Consider the following 23,554-nt stretch of genomic DNA (forward strand, 5'->3'; position numbering starts at 1 on the left):
AATACAGAGGATGCGGAAAGGTCAGGGAATGACCACCGCATATCCCCGGAGCAATATGGCCTTAGTTGCTAATGCTCCTAAAAACCAAATAACAAACAACTCCTCTGAAAATGAAGCTAGAGTGCTCAGGGAGAAAGCTCCTGTTAATGAGGAAAATGGTAATGAACTGGATAGCTGGCCTCCTCAGTATTAAGAAGAGCAGGAAAGGAAAAAATCAAGAAACTATAGAAATTCCAGAGATGCAACAAAAGACAGAAGAAGAACTAAAACTAGACTACCCAACAAATTTGACTGACCCTATCAAATAGGCAAAGGAAACCAGAGTGTATCTAGAAGAATATATGCACAAGCAAACCAGCAGGATTACTTCTGCAATTAGGCTGCAGATAGTGAACTGTTGGTCACTACTTGAGCAGCGCCTGATTGAATTAAACACAGAGAACCAAGTGTTAAAATCAAAATTAGAGGTTACAACTGAGGAGAACAACAACTATAAAACAATGAACACATTGGGCATAGGTTAATGTGCAAAGGTTAATGGCAAACAGGACATAACTAAAGCAAAACAAATAGCTACTAAGCAACTTAATAAAAACAAGGAAAGCAAAAAGTGACTCTACTCATAAAACCAGTGAGGCAGTTAAGGACACAGTGGTAACAAAGCTTAGGCCTCATCTGAGAGAAATAAAGATAAACAACATGCGGAAAATCAGGAATAATGGAGTTCTGATCGAGGTAGCAAGCAAAGAAGATCTAAGAAAAATAGAAAACCATCCCGAGATGGAAAAATGGGCTTGCTCCCTGAAAAACCAAAAGGGAAAAACCCTAATATTATAATCTTTGATGTACCTGTGTCAGTAATAGAAAAAGAATTCATGATGGATATCTACTTCAAAAACTTTAACAATGAAATGACAATAGATGAATTTGCTGCTGAATTCCTGCTGAAAAGGGCAACAAAAAACAAAAGGAATGGACAACTCAACATAATTGCAGAAATTACACCAAAAATTTGGAAGGTATTGCAGGGTCAACAGAGAATCTATGCTGGCTGGACCAGTCATAGATTTAGAGAACACTTCCCTATTCAAAGTTGCTTTAACTGTCATAAATATGGTCACATTGCCAGAGACTGCAGTCAGAAAGAACCGGTTTGTGGTCACTGTGCAGTAACTGGCCATGATTACAAAAATTTCAAAAATAAGTCTCGGCAGTCAAAATGTGCTACCTGCAAGGCAGCACGGCTGACTGACTATACACATGGTATCAGGGATGATAAATGCCCCAGTTATAAAAAAATGGCAAAACTTATTCAATCTAGGACCAACTATGGGCCAGATTGAAAACGTGAATGTGACTAGGGCTCTAAATCTTGTCCAATTGAATGCTCAAAGAGCAAGAGCCATTGTAGATCAGATCAAACTCAAATTGGAAGAAAATAATATAGATATCTTGGTACTCCAGGAACCCTACACACACATATGGGTAGGGATACCCATATGGGTAGGGTTCAGGGATACCCAAGAGGCTATAAAATAATAGAATACACTTCAGGTGTCCCTTCTACAGCAATAGTAGTTAAAAATACTGACCTTACAGTCACAAAGGTGGGTCACCTCTGCTCCCCATTGGGAGTGCGTGCCCATATCACCAGTGCTGTAGGACAGTTTTACATTATTTAACTATATTCCAGACCAGGTGAAGATATAAATCCAAGTAAGTAGTCACAAACTTGCTACCTACTGCAAATATCGGAAGACAGAGCAGGCACACACAATGGCCAGATACTTTCAGACTACATAGCCACCTCACTAAACCAACCAAATAATCTCTCAACTTTTAGCAGTACCATGTGGGAGAGTGACATTGACGTTACTCTTGCCACCAATTCAATAGCTTATAAAATCACAGACTGGTGTGTCCAGCCAGCCTGGACCACATCAGATCACAGAGCCATTTCCTTCAAACTAAACAGGCAATTACAAACAACCCAACACTCTCTGTTGGATATCAAAAGGTATAATCTTAAAAAGGCAAACTGGCAGATTTTTGCAGAACATACAGCAGCTGAGCTGCAAAAACAGGAAAACGAGTGGTCTAGATCAGGCAACTGTAGCTTGGACGAGCAAGCACTATGACAAACATTTTAACAAAAACAGCAACCCTCTCTATCCCACGGAAAAAACCGAGGAAGTAGACAGTTCCCTGGTGGTGCCCCGAACTGACTATACTCAGAAGTAGGGTACATCAGGCGAGGAGACATTTTCAAAGAGCCAGAACATCTTGGCCACAAAATGAGGTGGATGCACTGAGAGATTCTTATAGAACTCTCAGGAATCAGTATACAGCTCTCATAAGAGACAAGAAAAAGGAATGCTGGAAGCACTTGGTGGGAACTACTGGAAACAGCAGAACTACTGAAAGAGTAGTAGTCTTGACACCCTTGGTGATGTACTTTTGAATTCCAAAATGTTGGTTTTTATATCTTTATGGACCAGAAAGCCAACTCCACTTTCACTCCTTTCACTGTTTCCATTGGTGTACAGCAGATTTCCATTTGATAAACTTATAAGTGATTCGGTTCTTTTTCTTGTTTCAACCAAACCAATGATATTCCAATTCACATTTCCTAATTCCTTTTCCAGCTCTAATATCCTGTTTTCACTGATGAGCGATCTTATGTTGTAACAGGCCAAGTTCAGTTTCTGTGCATGTCAGCCTTGTTGAACCCTGAGATAATTAGCACCCTCTGCTTCCACTCTGATCCTCTTGCTGCCGTAAGAAGGGGAGTGAAAGCCACAGGGGACTGAAGGCCATTTGTTTTGTCTTACTGTAGTGCTGGAAGGTTTGGTCTTTTCCTCTTCATGCTGACCAAGCATCTTGAAGAGAACCACTCTACACATTCGTTGCCACCTAAGTGACGTAACAGGGCTTACCATCGAGAAGGCGTGCTTGAGTGGATTTTTGGGAGGCAGGCCAACCGGGGTTCTCTTAAATCTTCTGAAATAGAAAGATATTGGATCTATCAGTGTTTTAGACTGAGTGTCTGATAACACACAGAATGCCTGTTCCCCTCTAAGCCCCTAATTAACAGAAATACTGACACCAAAATAATATGGAAAAAAATTAGAAAGCTTTCTGTTATATTTCCTACCACACTTTCCTACTTCTCCAATTTCCTACTTCTCCAATCCTTTCCTGGAACGGGCAAGATCTATCTAGTTCCTCAGATATTGCTAATGTTTTGGGCAATACGTTTGCTGAAATCTCAGCAGCATTAGCCTATACAACATCATTCCAACTAATTAAAAACACTACAGAAAAGCATGATATTTACTTTCATATACCTCTGCAATATTTTGAACTTCTGCATTCCATTAAAACAACCTACAGTAGTGCTGCCTTGCCAGATGGGATTCATTATTTAATGCTACATCTTGATGATAAAGCTTTGCGCCTGCTCTTGGTTTTTCACAATTACATATATTTAGAAAATGTTTTTCCAGCTTCTTGGCATCACTACAGTTTTGTCATTCCTATACCCTGGAAAAGATCCAACCAACCCTCATAGCTATATACAAAGCTGTCTCTCACAAGCTGTCTCAGCATAATCCTTGAAAAAATTGTACACAGAAGACTCATCTGGATCATTGAGTCTGAATATCTAATGAGCTATAGTCAATATGGCTTTTGTCAAAATAGGTCGTGCATGGATCTCATGGCGAAAGCTGAATTTGCCATTTGTAATTCCTTTGTTAACCATGAACATTAGTAATGGTTTCAATAGATATAGAAAAGTCTTTTGACACCACCTGGCGCTATGGTATACTGAGAGATCTTTATGCTCTTGGTCTGCGGGGTAACCTTCTTGTATTTGTTCAGAATTTTCTACATACTACAGAACTTTCTACATTCACTTGTGTCAATCTACTTACAACCAAACCATAATTATTCTTTAAAAGATCTTGAAGATCTTTTCATGCAGATACTTCAACCTGTCTGTATACAGACAGACAGACAGACAGACTGTCTGTCTGTATACTAGGAGATTTTAATGGGCACCACCCCTTATGGGGCTATCCTAAACTAGATAGACGTGGTTGACTCAGGAAGGTGTCCTGAGGGAAGGTGAAGAATGAATGAAGAAGATATCTGCAGAGATCAGTACTGGGTGCCACTCTTTTTGCTCTTAGAATAGATTCTATCACCAAACAGCTTCCAAATACAGTTCAAACTTACCTTTATGCAGATGGCCTTTTCATCTGCCATTCCCAAAACATTCATTGAGATCCATTGAACAACAGCTTCGGATATCACTTAATAAAATATCACAGTGGACCAGCATCAATGGCTATTGACTCTCGCAGCAGAAAACAGTTGCTATCCATTTTTGTAGACAATGCAAACTTTATCCAGATCTCGAACTTTGAATTTCTAACGTCCCCATCATAGTCCCCCAATAACATCAGATTTCTAGGGTTAACCCTTGACAAGTTAAATTTCCTAGATCATATTAAAAATATATGTACTTCCTGTCTAAAAAAGTTAAACATACACAGAACTTTTATCTCTCCTAACGTATTGTACCTCCTTACTTCGGTTATATAAGGCATTAATCAGATTCCATCTCAATTATGGTGCTCCCATCTATGATTCTGCCAGAACGATATGCATTACGCTGGCTTGACCCCATTCAACACAGTGCTTTGAGGATTGCACTTGGTGCATTTAGAATGTCACCCACACAAAGTCTCTACATTGATGCTCACAAGCCCCACTAACTTTACTTAGAAAAACACTACTACTAAACTAAAACATGCTGTTAAGTTACAAAGTTGTGCCTCGCACCCCATTCAGTCATACCTTTTCTATCCACCTCTAGAAAACCTCTATAGAAATAAACCTAGCATAATAAAACCAGCTACTCTTCTCCTTCTTGAACTTTTGCAGTTTTGGAATGTTTCCATCCACTCTGTGCGCCTCCATAGCCAGGTGGGAAGGAGCAGCAGCAGTGCGTAGCACACGCTTCTTGATTAGACCGGGGTTCGAGCCCGTCACCACCAAATACGGAGAATGCGGAAAGATCAGGGAATGACCACTGCATATCCCCGAGCAATATGGCCTTAGTTGCTAATGCTCCTAAAAACCAAATAACAAACAGCCATCCACTCTGTACAACAGATAGCAACTTCCTCTCAACCACCATTGGTGGGCTCTTCCTCCTGTACTAATCTGTGAAACTTATCTCTGCCAATGGGGATAGAATATTTTAAAAGCATCAAACGTCAGACAACTTTATGCAGCTCACACTCAAAGATGTACTGATTTTTATCCAGTTTATACAGATGGCTCTAAATCTAATGCAAATGTTGGAGCAGCAGTGTTTTCAGATATCATTATTTCAGCAAGCCTTCTATTTGAATTCAGTATCTTCTCAGCTGAATTATATGCGATCAAATTAGCTTTAGAAAATCTGTGTTCTGACTGTTCTTTAAAATCTGTTATTTACACTGATTCCCTCAGTACAATCATGGCACTATCTAATTCCTCAGATATAGTTCACCCTTTTCTCTATGGTAGAAGCTTATTGTTAGAAATTGAAGAACACCATCAACTGGTCACTTTCTGTTGGATTCCAGCACATTCTGGTATTTTGGGAAATGAACTGGCTAATAAAGCTGCAAAAAATACATTCACCTTAGATTTAACCAATATCCCTATTCCAGCATCACACTATGCACTAACCATTCATGCTGCATGCCTATCAGAATGAACAGCACTCTTTCACTCTCAGACTAATAATAAGCTCTTTCAATTTAAACAGGATCCGAAAATTTGGTACTCCAGTGTTCGTACATGAAGACAATAAAAAGCAGTCCTTTCAAGAGCAAGAATAAGTCATATCTATCTGATCCACCTTCATTTACTCACAGGAGATGATCCACCACAGTGCCCACATTGTTCTATAAATCTGACTGTGAAATATATTCTGGTTGACTGCCCCTACAATAGAAAAGACAACCTCAACTTTCCTATCACTGATTAATCTTCATAAACCAATAACTCTAGAGAATCTGATTGGTGAAAAAGCAGATTTTCAAAAATGATGGTCAATAATTTAAAGGTGAAAAGTACATACTAAAATAAGCAAAAAAGTCCCAGTGAACATCGGGCCGCAAATGAACTGTTTTCGAGATAATGCACATTTTCTCTTAAGATCCGCCACTGACTATGGGAGCACTGTTAATCCTTTGCTAAGGGTGGTTTTATTAAACATAAGATAATACATTTTTAATTTTTGGTTTCAACACCACAGGATTTTACAGATGTTACATATTACAGGATGTTACAAAAGGTGTTCAAAATGCTATCCTTGCATCCGTATGCAGTTTGTAGTCTTCTCTGCATTGAGTTGCGAATCCTCTCAGGCATTCCTGGGTCATTTCTGATTTACTGAAAGGCTCGTTCAACCCGACGCTGCAATTCCTCAACTGTGTTAATGTCAGAATTGTACACCAAGCTTTTTATATGACTCCAGATACAAAAATCCATAGGATTGAAGTCTGGTGATCTGGGAGGCCACATTACAGGCCCACCTCTACCTATCCACCATTGACCATACCTTTTAGTTAGATACCAAGTCACAACTTGAGCAAAATGTGCCGGTGCACCATCATGCATAACCACATGTTCTGGCATTGCTGAAGTGGAACATCATCATCAAGGAGGTCTGGAAGAACATTCTGCAGGAACTGAAGGTACAGCTCTCCTGTTTGGCAGAAAATGTGGTCTAATTAGATGGTCTCCTAGTAGTCCTGCCCAGGCATTCAACAAGAAACTTTGCTGATGTTGTGACTCATGAATTGCATTAGGATTTTTGTTGGACCAAACATGACAGTTATGAAAATTAAAATACCATCACGAGTAAACCCAGCTTCGTCAGTAAACAAAATGTTGTTTAAAAATTGGGGGTTCAGGACACACTGTTGTTGCGTCCACTGGAAGAAGTTCACTCTGGGAGGGTAGTCTGTATTGCTGAGGCCTTGTACGTGCTGGATATGGTAGGGGTACAGTAATTGGTGATGTAAAATTGGCCTTGCACTGCTATGACTCAGTACCTGCTCTTGCAGAGCAACCCTCTTCGAAATTCCTAGATTTTGTTCTATTCTTTCTAACACCCTTTCCTCAACATCAGGTGTTATGCTTCTGGGCCTACCTGCTCGTACTCCATGTGCGAAGCGCCCATGTTCTTTAAGGCTCATGTTCAGATGTACCCTGATGAATGTGCACCTGTTGGGCTGCCTTCGCCTTCGGTGGGGAAATGCTTCTTGGTAGAAACATGCAGCCTCGAGTGCACTGCCTTTGGCTTTACCATACATGAAGTGCATGTCCGCATACTCTTCATTGCTGTAACCTCTTTCCATGTTGACTATCCTTTGAAAAGTACTAGTATGCTTGCTACACCTCAGAGCATTGAGAGAGGGGAAAGAATGAGCATAACCTAACCTAAACAAACAAGTCAGTGGTGGATCCCAACTCTGTACAGTTCACCCTGTCAGTAGTGGATCCTAACTCTGTAGTTCACCTTGTCAGTGGTGGATCGCAACTAGAAATGTGCAATATCTTGAAAACGATTCACTTATTCACTTAAGGACCCATGTTTACCAGGCTTTTTTTGCATATTGTAATCTGTACAGTTCACCTTTAAATTATTGACCATCACTTTTGAAACACCCTGTATAATAAATGAATAGGCACATTATAGCGAAAGCAGCTAATGCACCATTAAACCCCCACAACAACCAGCCTGTACCTATAATTATTGCTGAAACGCCCTATACAAATACCAAAATTTGATTTGAAAAATTACCAATGAAATGCAATATAATAAAGTAAAATTAATTAAGTTGTTTTTATTTGCTGATCGTATTTTAAAACTGTTTGTTTCTGTAACAGAAAACATTATGTTCAAATTGAGAGAGGTGTTTGTTAATTTTTGTTATGTTTTTTATTCTTTCTATACAAAATTAATCTTATAAAGTAAATTTTTACTTACTAAAAAAACTAATAAATGTATAGAATTATATTCATATATTTTTACGATATAGTAGATACTATAGTTATTTTCTAATGTCTGGATTCTGGCCTTCGTGATTTTGGGCCTGAGCCATGTGAGGCATCATAAGCACTTAGAATTTTGTTCTTTTCAATCAGTCTTAAATCTCTAAATTTCTGCAACATTTCTATTCTAAGAAAATGTAAATCATGGTTCAAATTCTCAACAGATGTCAATTGTAAATTAAACTCAGGTCTATTCAGAGAAAGCAGACAGTCGATACAGTACTTCATATATGGACTGTGAAATCACATGACCTCTTGTGGGAAAACTTCAAATGTTTGGAGAGTGTAATTAAATTCCAGTAACTTTACAATGGTGGGTTAGATTGCTCCTTCTCCAACTGCTAGGATAAACCAGACCTGTGATGCTCAATATGTTCTTCATTGATTTCAATATTTGTAAAAGAATAAGAGAAGTTTACCTCAAAATGATACGTAGAACACTTCCACATGATACTTTCCAGAAATTAAAATGAATTAACATTATAGTAAAAAGTAAATTGAAAACAATTAAAAAATCAAAAATATTACATTACATTTATTATGTTCAATTGATTTTTTAATTGTTTTCTATTTATTTTTCTGTAATGTAATATTTTTAATTGTTTTCTATTTATTTTTCTGTAATGTAATATTTTTAATTGTTTTCAATTTATTTTTTACTGTAAATTAAACTCCTTTACTTCAATGTCGGAATGCTGAAGTAAAGGAGTAATGTTATATATTCATTTTAATTTCTGGACAGTATCATGCGGAAGCGTTCTGTGTGTCATATTGAGGTAAACTTCTCTTATTCTTTTACAAACTTCTCCAACTGTATAACAGAAGCACCATTTTCTTGATTGTTCACTTACTTTTGTTTACAGGCAATCTCCAACTTTTCCTGAAGGCTATAGACATGTGCCATGGATGAGAAATTAACAAGTACCACTTCCAAGAGACAAGGTTGTAAGCATTATTTGGCTTGGTTGGGGTCATCAATAATTGACAAATTTTTGAGTTATACACAATTTTAGGTGTTCTGTAAACCACTTTCTCCTAATTTATATAAACAGTGGTGTAATAATATAAATTGGCAGAATTTACATACATTATAATATAAATGAATTGGGATAATCATTTCTGATGATAATTAGTCGCTGATAACAATAACCAGTGATCTCACTGATCAGTATTCACTGTATTTTGCATCCACATTAACACATGAGGAATTTTTAAGGAAGGTATACCAAAAGTGTATCAAATTCTAATAGGGAATTGAATGAATTTGTGATAACTAAGAAGAAAGTGGAAGAGAAATTGTCAAAGTTAAACATAAAAAACACTTCTGGGGTGTATGGGATCTATCCAATTATATTATATGAAGTAGCAAAAGAGATCAGCAAACCTTTAGCCATGATTGCAAGAGCATCTGTGGATTGAGGGCAAGACTTATGCACTGGAGATGTGTGAATGGATCTTTGATTCATCAAGGGGATCACAGATTGATATGAGTAATACACTTGTTAACTTTGCTTCTGTTTCAGAGAAAATAATGGAGTCGCCAGTTAAAGAAGTAATGAAGTAACTATCTAGACAGGAATCCATTTATATTGCAGTCATAGCATGGATTTGTTAACAGGCAGTCATGTCAGACCAGTCTGATTGGATACCATGACACAATGATTAAAGGCACCATATGCAAAAAAATAATTTTGACATTGTGTACTGGATTTAACTAATTAAGACTGCTGTACAAATTGGAGCATTTTGGCATTAAGGGCAAGTTATTGCTATGGAGAAAGGGGTGATTGAATGGGAGAAGACTTGTTATCAATGGTCACTGTTCTTCTTCAATAAATGTTTTCAGTATTTATTAGTAATATTGATAAAGACATATAAGGCTTAATACCTTGCCAGAGTAAATGACAGTAATTAGGAATAGGCTGAAAAGTGATAATTGAAGTTTAAATTGACAAATGCAAGTTACTTCATACAGGGAGTAGTAATCCCAGATTTATGCACTAACTATTTGGTACTGCACTCTGGGTAGTGTAGAATGAAAAAGATCTTGGTAATTCTGCAGTTAGATATGAATTTTTCTGATCAGTGCATTCAATCTTTTAGGACATCCCATGGGGTTATATCAGTGATATACAAGAATTTTGCCATTAAGGATAAGTAAGTATTTATTTTGTTATATAGGGCTATGGTTAGACCACACCTTGAATACTGCATACAGGTTTGGAAGTCTCACATGTGGAAGGATGTGGATCAGTTGGAGTGGGTGCAGAGAAGAGAAAGAAGATTACTGAGGGGAACAAAAGGATGCTCATACTAGGAAAGTTTCAGTTCTGTAAATTGCAGCCTCTGGTGATGACACATCAAGGGATATGGTTGCATTGTTAAAAACTCCGAGTGGATTGAGTAAGTTTAATGCTAATGGACTCCTTCCGCTTACTCAGACTATGCATATGAAGGAAGATAAATCCTCCAACCATCCATTCAAATTGAAGATAGGTGTGCAGAAGTTTGCCTTCAGCAAGCAGGTAATTGATTGTTGGAATAATATTCCATCTGATGTATAAGTACGTAGTTTAAATATTCAAGTAAGAACAAATTTGCCGATGCTATCGAGGCAGTGTTAGGTGGGTCGGAAAACTGCTAACATGGGGGGATACACAGACTAAAAGGTTAACAGTGGCCGCAGGCAGAGGCAAAAGTGATTCTTGCAATGCTTCTATTAGAATGGGCAGCAGACTGGAAAGCATGATAATGGAGATTTCCAGGACTGCTGGGAGTCATAGTGGAACAAGTAAATAGATGGGCTGTATTAGAGTGGCTAGGAGCAGGAACAGGTGCACGTATACTTGCATGTACACCAATGCTAGGAGTATAGTTAATAAATTTGATGAGTTTGAAGTGCTAGTGAAGACATCAAAGGCAGATGTTGGGACATCAGAGATGTGGTGTCACACAGATATAGACAGTGCAGAGTTGGAATTTGGTGAGTACAATGCATATAAAGGGTTTTCCAATAGTAACGCTCGATGTTTGGCAACAGCGCATGACGAAGTCGACAGTCACACAGGTGGTATCTTTGGTAGCCGTATTCAGTTAGTCTCTGCATTTTATTATGGAGCGTTACACGACTGAGCAACGAGTCGAAATTGTAAAAAATTATTATCAAAACCAATGTTCTATTCGTCAAACGTTTCGTGCACTCCGTGCAGTTTATGGTGTCGACGAACGTCCTTCAGAATCCACAATTCACCGTTTAATAAACAAATTCGAAGCAACTGGGTCTGTGGCAAATCTGAAAGTGCCTGTACGTCAGCGAAACGCAAGATCCGCTGAAAATATTGCTGCAGTCCGGGAAAGTGTGCGTGAGAATCCGCAACAGTCCATTCCGCGTTGGGTTCAAGAACCTGGCCTGTCTTCGACGACAACTTGGCGAATCCTGCATAAGGACTTAGGGCTTCACCCTTATAAAGTGCAATTAACCCAACAACTAAAGCCCAACGATCATGCGCAGCGGTGTGCATTCGCTGATTGGGCGCTAGAGCAGTTGGAGGTCGATCCTGATTTTGGGCGAAAAATAATGTTTAGTGACGAGGCTCATTTCTGGTTAAGTGGCTTTGTTAACAAGCAAAATTGCCGAATTTGGAGCGACGAAAACCCACGGGAGATTCATGAGGTCCCACTACATTCCGAAAAAGTTACGGTATGGTGTACACTTTGGTCCGGCGGAATAATCGGTCGGTATTTTTTCGAAAACAAAGAAGAAGTGGCACTTACGGTCAACGGTGAGCGATACAGGGCTATGATAAGAGATTTTTTTTGGCCTGCAGTGGATGGAATCGATCTAACAAACATTTGGTTTCAGCAAGACGGTGCTACGTGCCATACGGCACGTGATACAGTAACACTATTGCATGAGAAATTTGAAGGTTCCGTTATATCGCGAAATGGTGACGTTAATTGGCCGCCCAGATCCTGCGACCTAACGCCACTGGATTTTTTTCTCTGGGGGCTTTCTAAAATCCAAAGTCTATGCTAACAAACCACGGACAGTTGCCGCCTTAAAGGCCAACATTAGGCGCGTTATTGCTGAATTTGAGCCACTTTTATGCGATAACGTCATCACCAATTGGGTATCCAGGATTAACCAAACCAGACAAAGCCGCGGCGGACATTTATCTGATATAATTTTTAAAACATAATGTTAACACATATACTTCATAATAAAAATAAAAATAGATCACTATCACTCTCACAATTTGTTTTATTGCGTTACAAAAATCGAGCGTTACTATTGGAAAGCCCTGTAGGAAGGGAGGAGGTGTTATGCTGTAAGTTAAGAAACACATAAAATCTAAGGAAGTGCATCCAATTGATGTTGGTGGACAATGCAGTGTTGAGTCTGTTTGGTGTGACATAAGCACTGAGAAAGGAAAAATGAGAGTAGGTGTGTGTTATAGGCCTAATGAATCTTATGAGTATAATGAGCAATTGTGCAGAGCAATAGAGTGGGCCAGTAAATCAGAATGTCTTATAATGAGAGATTTTAATTTCCAGATATTGACTGGAACTTGTGGGTTGGTCACTCGCACACCAACAAGACTTTTGTGGATTTATTGGATGACTGTTTTCTACAGCAACATGTTCAAGAGGCAACCAGAGGGAGTAATACTCGTGATCTGATTATCAGTAGTGATTCTTCATGCATTAAGAATCTGCAGATAAAGGAACCACTGGGCGACAGCAATCACAATGTATTAATGTGGGAATTATTTAAAGATGTAACTATCATCAAGGCTAAAGGGAAGGGCTTTTGCTTTTGTAAAGGTGACTATAGAGGTCTCAGACAGATTTTAAATTCTGTACAGTGGGATCAGCTGATGATGTTACCAACATTGAATTCTAAATGGGAAGCCTTCAGGGACTTAATTTTGGAGGCTGCTAGGCTTTTCATTCCAACTAAGAAATACTGTTCAAAGTTTAGGCCTAAATGGGTTTCAGATGAATTAATGAGGCTAGTGGCAGAGGAGAAGAATGTATGGGATGCATATAAAATACCAGGCGATACAGAAGCCTATGGCAGGTACAAACTAGTCTGTAATCAAGTTACAAAGGAGGTTAGGTAGGCAAAGGCAGATTATGAGAAATCTTTGGCAAAGGATGCACAGAAAAACAGCAAGGAGTTCTTTACTTATGTAAACTCTAAAAGGAAAGGGATGAATCAGATTGGACCACTTAACACAGATGGGTTGACTATTAACATAGATGGGTTGATCATACTCAGGTAGCTGATAAACTGAATGAGTATTTTGCATCTATATTCACACATGAAGAGTTATTCAATGAAGGGAGTGCCAGAAGTTTATCAAACGCTAACAGGAAACTGAGTGATTTTGTAATAACTGAGAGCAAAGTGGAGGAGAAATTGTTGAAGTTAAACATAAGGAAAGCACCTGGGGGTGGATGGGATCTATTCAGTTATATGAAGGAGGCAGCAAAGGAAGTAAGCAAATGCTTAGCAATAATTATGAGATTTTCCTTGGACTTAGGGGTGGTCCCCATGAACTGGAGGTGTGCAAATGTATCACCAATTCACAAAGGAGGTTCAAAAGGTGTCACAAGTAACTACAGACCAGTTAGTTTAACTTGTGTTCCAGAGAAAAAAATGAAATCACTGTTTAAAGAAGCCTTGCAGGATCATCTAGACAAGACTGCAGTAATAGTTAAGACACAGCATGGGTTTTTCAAAGGGAGGTCTTGTCTGACCAATTTGATTGCTTACTACAAAGGGTACTAGGAAAGTTTTGCAATACAGCTTTGTTTATTTAATTTTTTCAAAGTAATTTCCTCTACATTCAATACACCTCTCCATCCTCCGAAACCAATCTTTAAACCAGTTCTGCCAAGTTTCACTAGGGAGTAAAGCACACTCGTTGTCCCAAGCCCGTAGAAGGTCCTCATCACTGGAAAACCGCCTCCCTTTTAGCTTCATTTTCACATGCGGGAACAGTGCAAAGTCGCAGGGAGCAAGGTCTGGACTGTAGGGAGGGTGCTCGAGAAGTTTCAGTCCTGTCGTGGTCAAATATTCGATGCAGGCTTTGGCGCGGTGAGCTGGAGCATTATCGTGATAGAGGTACCAGGTGTCCATTCTTGACTTTGGCTGCAGGTTCTTCATAGATCCAATGACTTTAGGCAGGCATTGTTCAGTATACCACTTAGCTGTGACTGTCTTCTGTGTGTCCAAAACGACACGTTCCACAATTCCACTCGATTTGAAAAATACAGCTATCATTTTCTTCTTTACAGATCGGTATTTTCTGACAATTACGGGTGTGTCGTCATCATCAAAGACCCAAACTTTGTTTTGAGCCTTGGTCGGCAGATCGTAATAGTACAGCCAAGTCTCGTCACCTGTCACGATGTTGTTCACATACCGAGATTGTCCCTTATCAAACTTTTTTAACATCTCCCGGCACCAAGTCACACGTCGTGTCATCTGCTCTTCAGTCAGTTGATGCGGTACCCAGAGAGAACAAAGTTTCTTCACGTGCAAATGATCTTGCAGAATCGAACGAATTGCTGGTGCATTTAGGCCCAAAGTATCCTCTATCTGTTGGTAGGTCACTCGCCTGTTTTCGTCAAGCATTTTCCTCACAGCAGTAACGTTTTCCTCCGTAACTGACGTTCGTGGCCTTCCCGGCCTCTCAGAATCCTCCAGAGTGAAATTTCCCCTTTGGAATTCTCTATACCACATGATGATGTGGACAATCATCATCTAGCGCAAGAGTCATTTCTTCTAAGCACTGGTCTATGGTTAAACCACGCACGAAATTATACCGCAAAACTGTCCTTATCTCATTTCGTGACCACGATGCCAATCGCAAGCACTTTACACTCTCACTACTAATGAATAACTGAGCCCATCGACTTGGCGCGGCGGCTACTATGCACGTATGAACATGTCTCAACATGCAGCAACAAGCAGCTTCCTGTGATTCATTGTTGCGTCATATTGCAAAACTTTCCTAGTACCCTTTGTATGATGTGGTCACAAAGGAACTGAATGCCAAAAATAATTTTAATATCATATACTTGGATTTCAGGAAAGCTTTTGATACTGTTGCACATGGAAGACTGCTGTACAAATTGGAGAGGTTTGGCTGATGCCATACCTCTCCAATTTGTTCAAGGTTACAATGGATAAGGGGATGGTTGAGTGGAAGACAACAGAGAGTGGTAATCAATGGACACTGCTGTTCGTGGACAAATGTTAGTGGAGTTCCCAGGGTTCTGTGTAGGGCCCATTGTTGTTTTGTATATTTATCAATGATATTGATAAATATACAAAAGAATGAAATGATATTGATGAAGGTAAACCAGGTTTAATGTCCAAGTTTGCAGATGATACAAAGTTGGCAGGGTGGTTAACGACAGTAATGACAGTATGCTACTCCAACTGGATCTACATAAGTTGGGAAAATGGGCTGAGAAGTGGCAACAAGTTTAACATTGACAAACGCAAAGTACTGCATGTGGGTAGCAATAACCGAAGAGAAACATACCAACTGGGTGGTACTACACTCAGGGAAGTGGAAAGTGAAAAAGACCTGGGGGTAATTGTCCAGCCAAATATGAAGTTCTCTGAGCAGTGCAGACGGGCTGCCAGGGCAGGTCAATAGAGTCTTGTCAATGATATATAGGAATTTTGCTAGCAGGGACAGGGAGGTGATAATCCCGTTATACAAGGCAATGGTCAGGCCACACCTAGAGTACTGTGTACAGATCTGGAGGCCTCATTTTAGGAAGAATGTAGAGTTGCTAGAACGAGTACATAGAAGGGCAACAATATTGGTGAGGGGAACAAAAAGGGGGCCGCCTCCGTAGCCAGGTGGGAAGGAGCAGCAGTGCGTAGCACTCGCTTCTGGATTAGACCGGGGTTCGAGCCCGTCACCACTAAATACGGAGGATGCGGAAAGGTCAGGGAATGACCACCGCATATCCCGGAGCAATATGGCCTTAGTTGCTAATGCTCCTAAAAATCAAATAACAACAACAACTGGGAACAAAAGGGGGGGTGCTCTTACCAAGAAAGGCTTAAGTTCTGCAAATTGCAACGGCTAGAAAGTAGGTACCTGCGATGTTATCTGATTGAGGTGTATAAGGCCTTGTGAATGGGTTGAGCAAGCTGAATGCTGATGGGATTCTTCGTCTTGCTCAGACTAAGAACCTGAGTGGGCACAGTTTCAAATTGAGGAAAGATAGTTGTAGAATAGATGTGTGGAAATTTGCCTTTAGGCAGCAGGTATTTAATTTGTGGAACAAGCTTTCATCTTTTGTTGTGAAGGGCTAATAGCCTAAATAAATTTAAGACTGAGCTGGACAGGCATTTGGAACGAATGGAGGGATGAAATAGGAGGGTCCCCCCCCCCCGATGCTGCATAAGCTTGCTTTCTTGCATTGTATGCCTCTACTAATGCTAATACTAAAATCTGTCCATCCCTTATAGACAAACTGTTAGAGTGGATGGACCGGTCATATGGGAAGTTTTTTTTGGGGGGGGGCTGATGCTGAATAAGCAGAAATTAGCAGTGGCAAATGCTTGTATCATTTGCCACTGCTAATAACTTGATAAAAATAAACTGTGCTTTGTGGCTGTATGCAGTGCTAAATGTGCTTTAGTGTCACTTTTTTTATGTATTTCATTTTATCATGGTGTGTACAGGTTTGTTCCAATTTTATCTCAGTGCAATTCATAGTTTCCAACCATAGGTGTCCAAAGTAATGCATTTTAATTATAACTACCCTGTATTACATATCAGAATTGCTGGTTTGCTCAGAGAAGAATTAAATGTAAATTAGAACAAGGTATATAAGAAGTGGCCATTTTTTAAAAAATTCTATTTGTAAGTTCAGTGGTTGCATACAACCGTAATAAAACTGATTTAAGGACAGTATGTACAGTTAAAGTACCTATAATATAAGTACAGTGGATTCTGGTTATTTGCGCCACTGGTTAATCGGGGCAGCCGTTTATTTGAGACAAATCTTAAAATACAGAAACCAATCGAGAAAATAGCCAGGGTTTACTTCGCTTAATTGGGATAGTATGTAGTTTAATTGGGGCAGGAGACTGCAGCACTGGAGATTACCCTACGATTGTCTCCAACGGTACCACGTAGTTCGATCGAAATTCTGGAGGTCACAACCATAAAACAAAAACAATTAGCAGTCACCAGTTTATTGGGCTTTTCTGTTAGTGAAATCTATCATAAACAGACAGTAAACTCGATCTTACTGAATTTGCGATAATACCGACAGCTGGAATTCTGTGGGTTATTATGGTGAAATGTGTTTACACTTCCATGAAATCTTCAATCATATAAAAAAATTAATTTTCGGATCTTCTCTTCATTCCTATTTTTAAAGCTTTGTAACTCGTTACTCCGTTCTCACTTGCACGTATCGTGTTACATGCAATTTGTGTGTGTGCCGTGTTCTTTGTTATTGATTGCTTATCTTTTTACTGTTTTAAATTTTAACCCCACCGACATACGTCAGTGAACAGAAATGTCAACTAGTTCGTATGTACTTATTACAGTACGTATTAATTATTTTGATTATGACGTATATTCTTCCGATTTTCACGTATCATTTAATTTTTTAATTGGTAAGGTAATAAAGGGTAAATTTTTAATATATCTTTGCTTTTATAGCCTGTGGATAATATATCCTTGCTTTTATAGCCTGTGGATGGTGACTCCATCGTAACGTGATTTGATTGTACAGCGAACCAATTGTAAAGGGGGGGGGTACATTATATTTTTAACTCTTTACGTGAAACTTTGGATAATTGGGGCAGCCGCTTAATCGGGCCAAAATGCACTAGGGCCTGATGTGTCCCAAATAACCGGAATGGACTATACTATAGGTACTTTAAACTGTTTTAGGGAAAAAAAAAAAAAAAGGAGATGCAAGGTTTTATTTTAAAAATTGAGGTTTTCTTATGAATGGAAAAATTTACCTAATTCAAATCAGTTTTCATTACAGTTCATTTATATTTATTACAACTCTGAAAAGAACTGTGACAGAATGTGCTGTTAGGGCCAACCCAACAGAATCATGGTCCCGTTAAATTATACTTACATATTTCTCGTAGTGACCATTACTTTAAAAAAAAAAAAAAAAAAAAGCTTAGTTTCTTATCACAATTTCTGTAAATTAGTGAAGTTTTATTATGAAATATAATTTATGTATAATTATTGTCTTTGTTAGGGGGAACTACAAATTTTGAATCTTTCCCTTGACTAGAAGCACCATGGAAGCAGGAAGAGGCAGAGCCTATGGACACTATCTTCATTCGCGAAGTTCAGGAAGGTACTCCAGCTCACCAAGCAGGCTTGATGACCGGAGATAGAATTATTACTATCAATAACCAGCCCCTAACAGGAAAGTCTTACAAAGAAATTATTTGCCTTATTCAACAAAGGTATGTCAAATCATATTTTGTTTTATGTAATCTGAGGTTTGGTAGTGTTCTTAGATAAGTAACCTATACTGAACGGTTAGCATGAATGATATGAGGGGTCACAAAAATTAACGACTGTGTTTTTGGCAAAGATGAACAAAAAGTTTATAGAAAATTTACTAGCAACTTTTCCACGATGCTCACTTTTCCTCAGTAAACAGCACTCAAACTGCTCTTTATCAGCAAATGCAGAATGAAAGTTGTGTCTGCTTGGTCAGAATTACTCCAATATTTACTGTAGTAGTATGCAAACATGTGCTCAATCAGTAGCATAGTTTCATATTGAGTGAGGATATAACAGCATTTCAACATAAGTGATGACAAAGCTTTCTGATATGTTAAAAAAAAAAAAAAAAAAAAAAAGGTAAAGCGCAGCCATTATCAACCCACTTCAGGATGGAAGCCTCCTCAACAATTCATGCTGAGGGAAATGGACCATAATCTGCCATGCTGGTCCAGTGCGGGTTGGCAGATCGACCGTATTCAGCAGTCGGGGGCTTGAACCCCGGTCTACTCAAAGAGCGTGTGCTACTGCACTCCTGCTCCTGACCACTCGGCTACGGAGGCCCCAGCTTGGCAGATTATGGTCCATTTCCCTCAGCATGAATTGTTGAGGAGGCTTCCATCCTGCAGTGGGTTGATAATGGCTGCACTTTACCTTTTTTTTTTTTTTTTTTTTTAATATATTCTGCTAGGTTGCCATTTTGCAGATTTTTCTAACCTCTCTTAATGTAATTAAATTGACTGGAATATTAAATGGAAGAATAAGCTCTGTAACAAATAGATGCACAAATTTAATTTTATGCTGGGAGTTGGTTGTAGTGGCCATTATAACCATTTGCCAAATGAGAATGGTTATATGGCCATTTGAAGACTTTTGCTAATCAACAAAAACTATTGATGGCATATAAATGGTTTGTTTCTGTTATTTTTGTTTTAAAACAAATGTCCATTTATATTCTGGATGGCAGATGCCAAAGAGTTTACAACTTGATTGTAACTGTTTTATTGCAGCTGATATTACAGCATAGCAGCTATAATGGGCTGTGTACCTTTTTGTGGAAGCTTACAGGCTTGATCTTGCAATGTGCAATTTTGTGTCTGTTCATGTTACTCAAATGCTGTTAGTAATCACAAATTGCCACACTGACAGAATGCACTACTTTCACATATAAAAGAGCTCTAGAAATTAGACAGTGACATGCTGCTTTTAAATCTTTTTATCAATGAACTGAAGGAATATCCACATAGAGGAACAATAGTTAAACACTAGGTATTATCTTATGCTGTTGGTTAAAATTTTACAGTATCACACCTGACTTCTGCATGTAAAACAGTTCTGATCAATATTACAAAGTTACATACTGCTTGGGAATGTTTTAACAATGGCATATTATCCCAAAGGATATTATAAATAAGGTGAACCAAGGTTAAAACTCAGTGTATAAAGTAAGCATGATCGACTATACATTAAATGACTCAATTAAAAAAACAGTATTATACCTTGTATAAAAATTACTGCTGAGTACAAAGCTAAAAGCTGGGTATAAGTACAGTTGGGCCTCTGTTTAACAGAATTCGTTATAGCCAATTTTTCTATTTAGCAGAATTTTTTTTAAATTCCCCCTGATATATTTAAAATAGTTTCCATAGAACGAAGTAAATTTTCCATATAATGAATGGATTACGAGATACTTAACTGGGCACACATTGTTCACACCTCTGACCTCCAAGCAATTTAAACAATAGTGCTGCTGAGAGGCACGAATTAAGAGCTAAAGATCCATCTGCAAGTGATACCCGTAAAACATATCCAACTACCTGTCCCATATACCGAGAAGTCGAGCTGGTACTGCTTTCTATGTATGGCACCTCCATAGCTAGGTGGGCAGGAGTAGCAGTGCGTAGCACATGCTTCTTGATTAGACTAGGATTCAAGCCCTTGAGGATGTGGAAAGGTCAGGGAATGACAACTGCATATCCCCGGAGCAATATGGCCTTAATTGCTAATGCTCCTAAAAACCAAAATAACAACAACAGTTTTCTATGTATCCATAGCCAGTGGGCAGATCAAGGCATATTCCACATTTGGACAGTAGGCTCTGGTTTGTTGTTTTATTTAAATTATGAATCACAATTCATGATTACCTGTTTATATAGCAAGCACAAAAACACTATACACATTATTTATAACTTCTAACTTATTCAGTATCGTAGAACACACACAATGTGTGAATTGTGAATTGCTATGCTTTAGAGCATGCTCTGATGGAGCGGTTGCCTGTTAGTCCCTTCAAAGTTATGTTCTCGACTGCAAATAGATCTATGCTGCTATGCAGTATGTACTCAGATTTAAGGATGCATCAAGCTTGAATCGCCCTCTGAAAACATGCAATTTGGCAAAAATTAATTTTCACCCCACCCTCTGCTCTCATTCTGATGTGACATCATCCAGTGGTGCATTTTGTCAGCTAGCCTTGGGTGTGGAAATAGCTTGGCATGAAACTGATGTGGCCTGTCAGAGGCACACTTCTGACTGATACCAGCACCCTTTGCACCTGCCCCAATGCCAAGGCATTCCTATGCAACTGTGGGAATGTTTGAACAGCTGCATGAAGGAACGAAGAAAAGTCCTAATGGTGAACCACACCTGGTTCATTTCAGTAATTTATCCAATTTACAGCAGCATAAAATTAACATTTTATGTTGTAATAGCAGATAAATATATTGCATTCACTGAGTTGATAGGTGGGTGCAGGGCTGTACTGGAGAATATACTCAGGTATATGCTGTATACTATGGATTTTTTAGGTGTATAGCGAATACCTTCTGGGTTTATATATATAGCATTAGCATTAGTAGAGGCATAAAATGCAAGAAAGCAAGCTTATGCAGCATCAGCCAAAAAAAAAAAAAAAAAAAACTCATCCATTCGTTCCAAATTGCCTGTCCAGCTCAGCCTTAAATTTATTTAGACTATCAACTTCCACAACAAAAGATGGAAGTCTGTTCCACCAATCTGCTGGCTAAAGGCAAATTTCCGCACATCTATTCTACAACTGTTTTTTCCTCAATTTGAATCTATGCCCCCCTCAGGTTCTTATTCTAGCAAGAGAAAGAATCCCATCAGCATTCAGCTTGCTCAACCCATCCAAGGCCTTATACACCTCAATCAGATCACCTTACAGGTGCCTATTCTCCAGGCGCTGCAATTTGCAGAACTCAAGCCTTTTTTAGTAAGAACACCTCTTTGTTCCCCTCACCAATGTTGTTAGCATTAGTAGAGGCATTTGATGCAAGAAAGCAAGCTTATGCAGCATCAGCCAAAAAAAAAAAAAAAAAAAAAAAAACCCACTTCCACTTCAACCCTCTGTTCGTTCCAAATACCTGTCCAGCTGAGCCTTAAACTTATTTAGGCTATTAACCTCCACCACAAGTGATGGAAGTCTGTTCCACCAACCAACCACCCGCTGGCTAAAGGCAAATTTCCTCACGTCTATCCTACATCTGTCTTTCCTCAATTTGAATTTATGCCCTCTCAGGTGATTTTTCTGAGCTAGAGGAAGAATCCCATCAGCATTGAGCATGCTTAAACCATTCAGGGCTTTATACACCTCTATCAGATCACCTCGCTGGTGCCTAGTCTCCAGACACTGTAATTTGCAAAACTTAAGCCTTTCTTCGTAAGAGCACCCCTTTGTTCCATTCACTAATCTTGTTGCCCTTCTCTTTACTCGTTCCAGCAGCTCTACATTCTTCTTGAAATGAGGCCTCCAGACCTGTATACAGTACTCTAGGTGTGGCCTGACCATTGCCTTATACAATGGAATAATCACCTCCTTATCCCTGCTGGAAAAATTCCTGTATATCATTGACAATACTCCATGAGCTACTCTTGCAGCCCGTCTGCACTACTCAGAGAACTTCATATCTGCCTGCACAACCACCCCCAAGTCCCTTTCATTCTCTACCACTGTCAGTGTAGTACCACAGAGTTGATACGTTGCTCTGGAGTTGCTGTTTCCCATGTGTAGTACTTTACATTTGTCAATGTTAAACTTCATTTGCTCAGCCCATCTGCTCAACCTTTCCAGATCCTGTTGCAGCAGCATAGTGTCAGTAGTGTCCTTGACAACCCTGCCAACCTTTGTATCATCTGCAAACTTGGACATTAAGCTTGATATACCATCATCAATATCATTTATAAATACAGAAAACAATAATGGACCCAACACTGAGCCCTGAGGGACTCCACTAATAACATTAGTCCACGATGAGCAGTGTCCATTGATTACCACTCTCTGTCTTCTCCCCCTCAACCACCCCTTTATCCATAGCAGCAATTTGCCTCCAATGTCACACTGCTCCAATTTGTGTAGCAGTCTTCCATGTGCAACAGTATCAAAAGCCTTTCTAAGATCCAAGTATATAATATCAAAGTTATTCCCTGCATCCAGTTCTTTTGTGACTGCATCATAATATCCAATCAAGTTGGTCAGGCAAGACTTTCCCTTAACAAAACCATGCTGTGTCTGAGCTATAACTGAAGTCTTGTCTAAATGATCCTGCAGTGCTTCTTTAACCAGTGCCTCCATTAATTTTCCTGGAACAGAAGTTAAGCTCACAGGTCTATAATTACTTGTGTCAGCCTTTGATCCTGCTTTATATATTGGGGTCACATTTGCACATTTCCAGTCTATGGGTACCTCCCCTGAGTCCAAGGAAGCTCTCATAATTATGGCTAAGGGTTTGCTTACTTCCTTTGCTACCTCCTTTAATATAACTGGATAGATCCCATCCACCCCGGGTGCCTTTCTTGTGTTTATCTTCAACAGTTTCTCCTCCACTTTACTCCCAGTTATTTCAAGATTCTGTAGCTTACTGCTAGAGCTGATTACACCTCTGGCATTC

General features: G+C 39.1%; 1 protein-coding gene across 6 annotated transcripts in view; it reads left to right on the top strand.

The window, feature by feature from the left end:
- RhoGAP19D (Rho GTPase activating protein at 19D) overlaps nucleotides 1-23,554 on the top strand; it is a 661,344-nt gene that overhangs the window by 167,561 nt on the left and 470,229 nt on the right. For 5 of the 6 annotated variants that reach the window (XM_090374624.1, XM_090374649.1, XM_090374631.1 and 2 more), the window contains one exon: nucleotides 18,427-18,604. In XM_090374624.1, the coding sequence (XP_090230750.1) occupies nucleotides 18,427-18,604 (178 nt within the window). Of the gene's footprint in view, nucleotides 1-18,390; nucleotides 18,605-23,554 lie in introns of all 6 variants that reach the window. The other variant, XM_090374638.1, reaches the window with a different exon arrangement.

Source organism: Mastigoproctus giganteus, chromosome 1 (assembly GCF_048544385.1).
Source record: "Mastigoproctus giganteus isolate SK-2022 chromosome 1, ASM4854438v1, whole genome shotgun sequence".
Lineage (NCBI taxonomy): Eukaryota > Metazoa > Arthropoda > Arachnida > Uropygi > Thelyphonidae > Mastigoproctus > Mastigoproctus giganteus.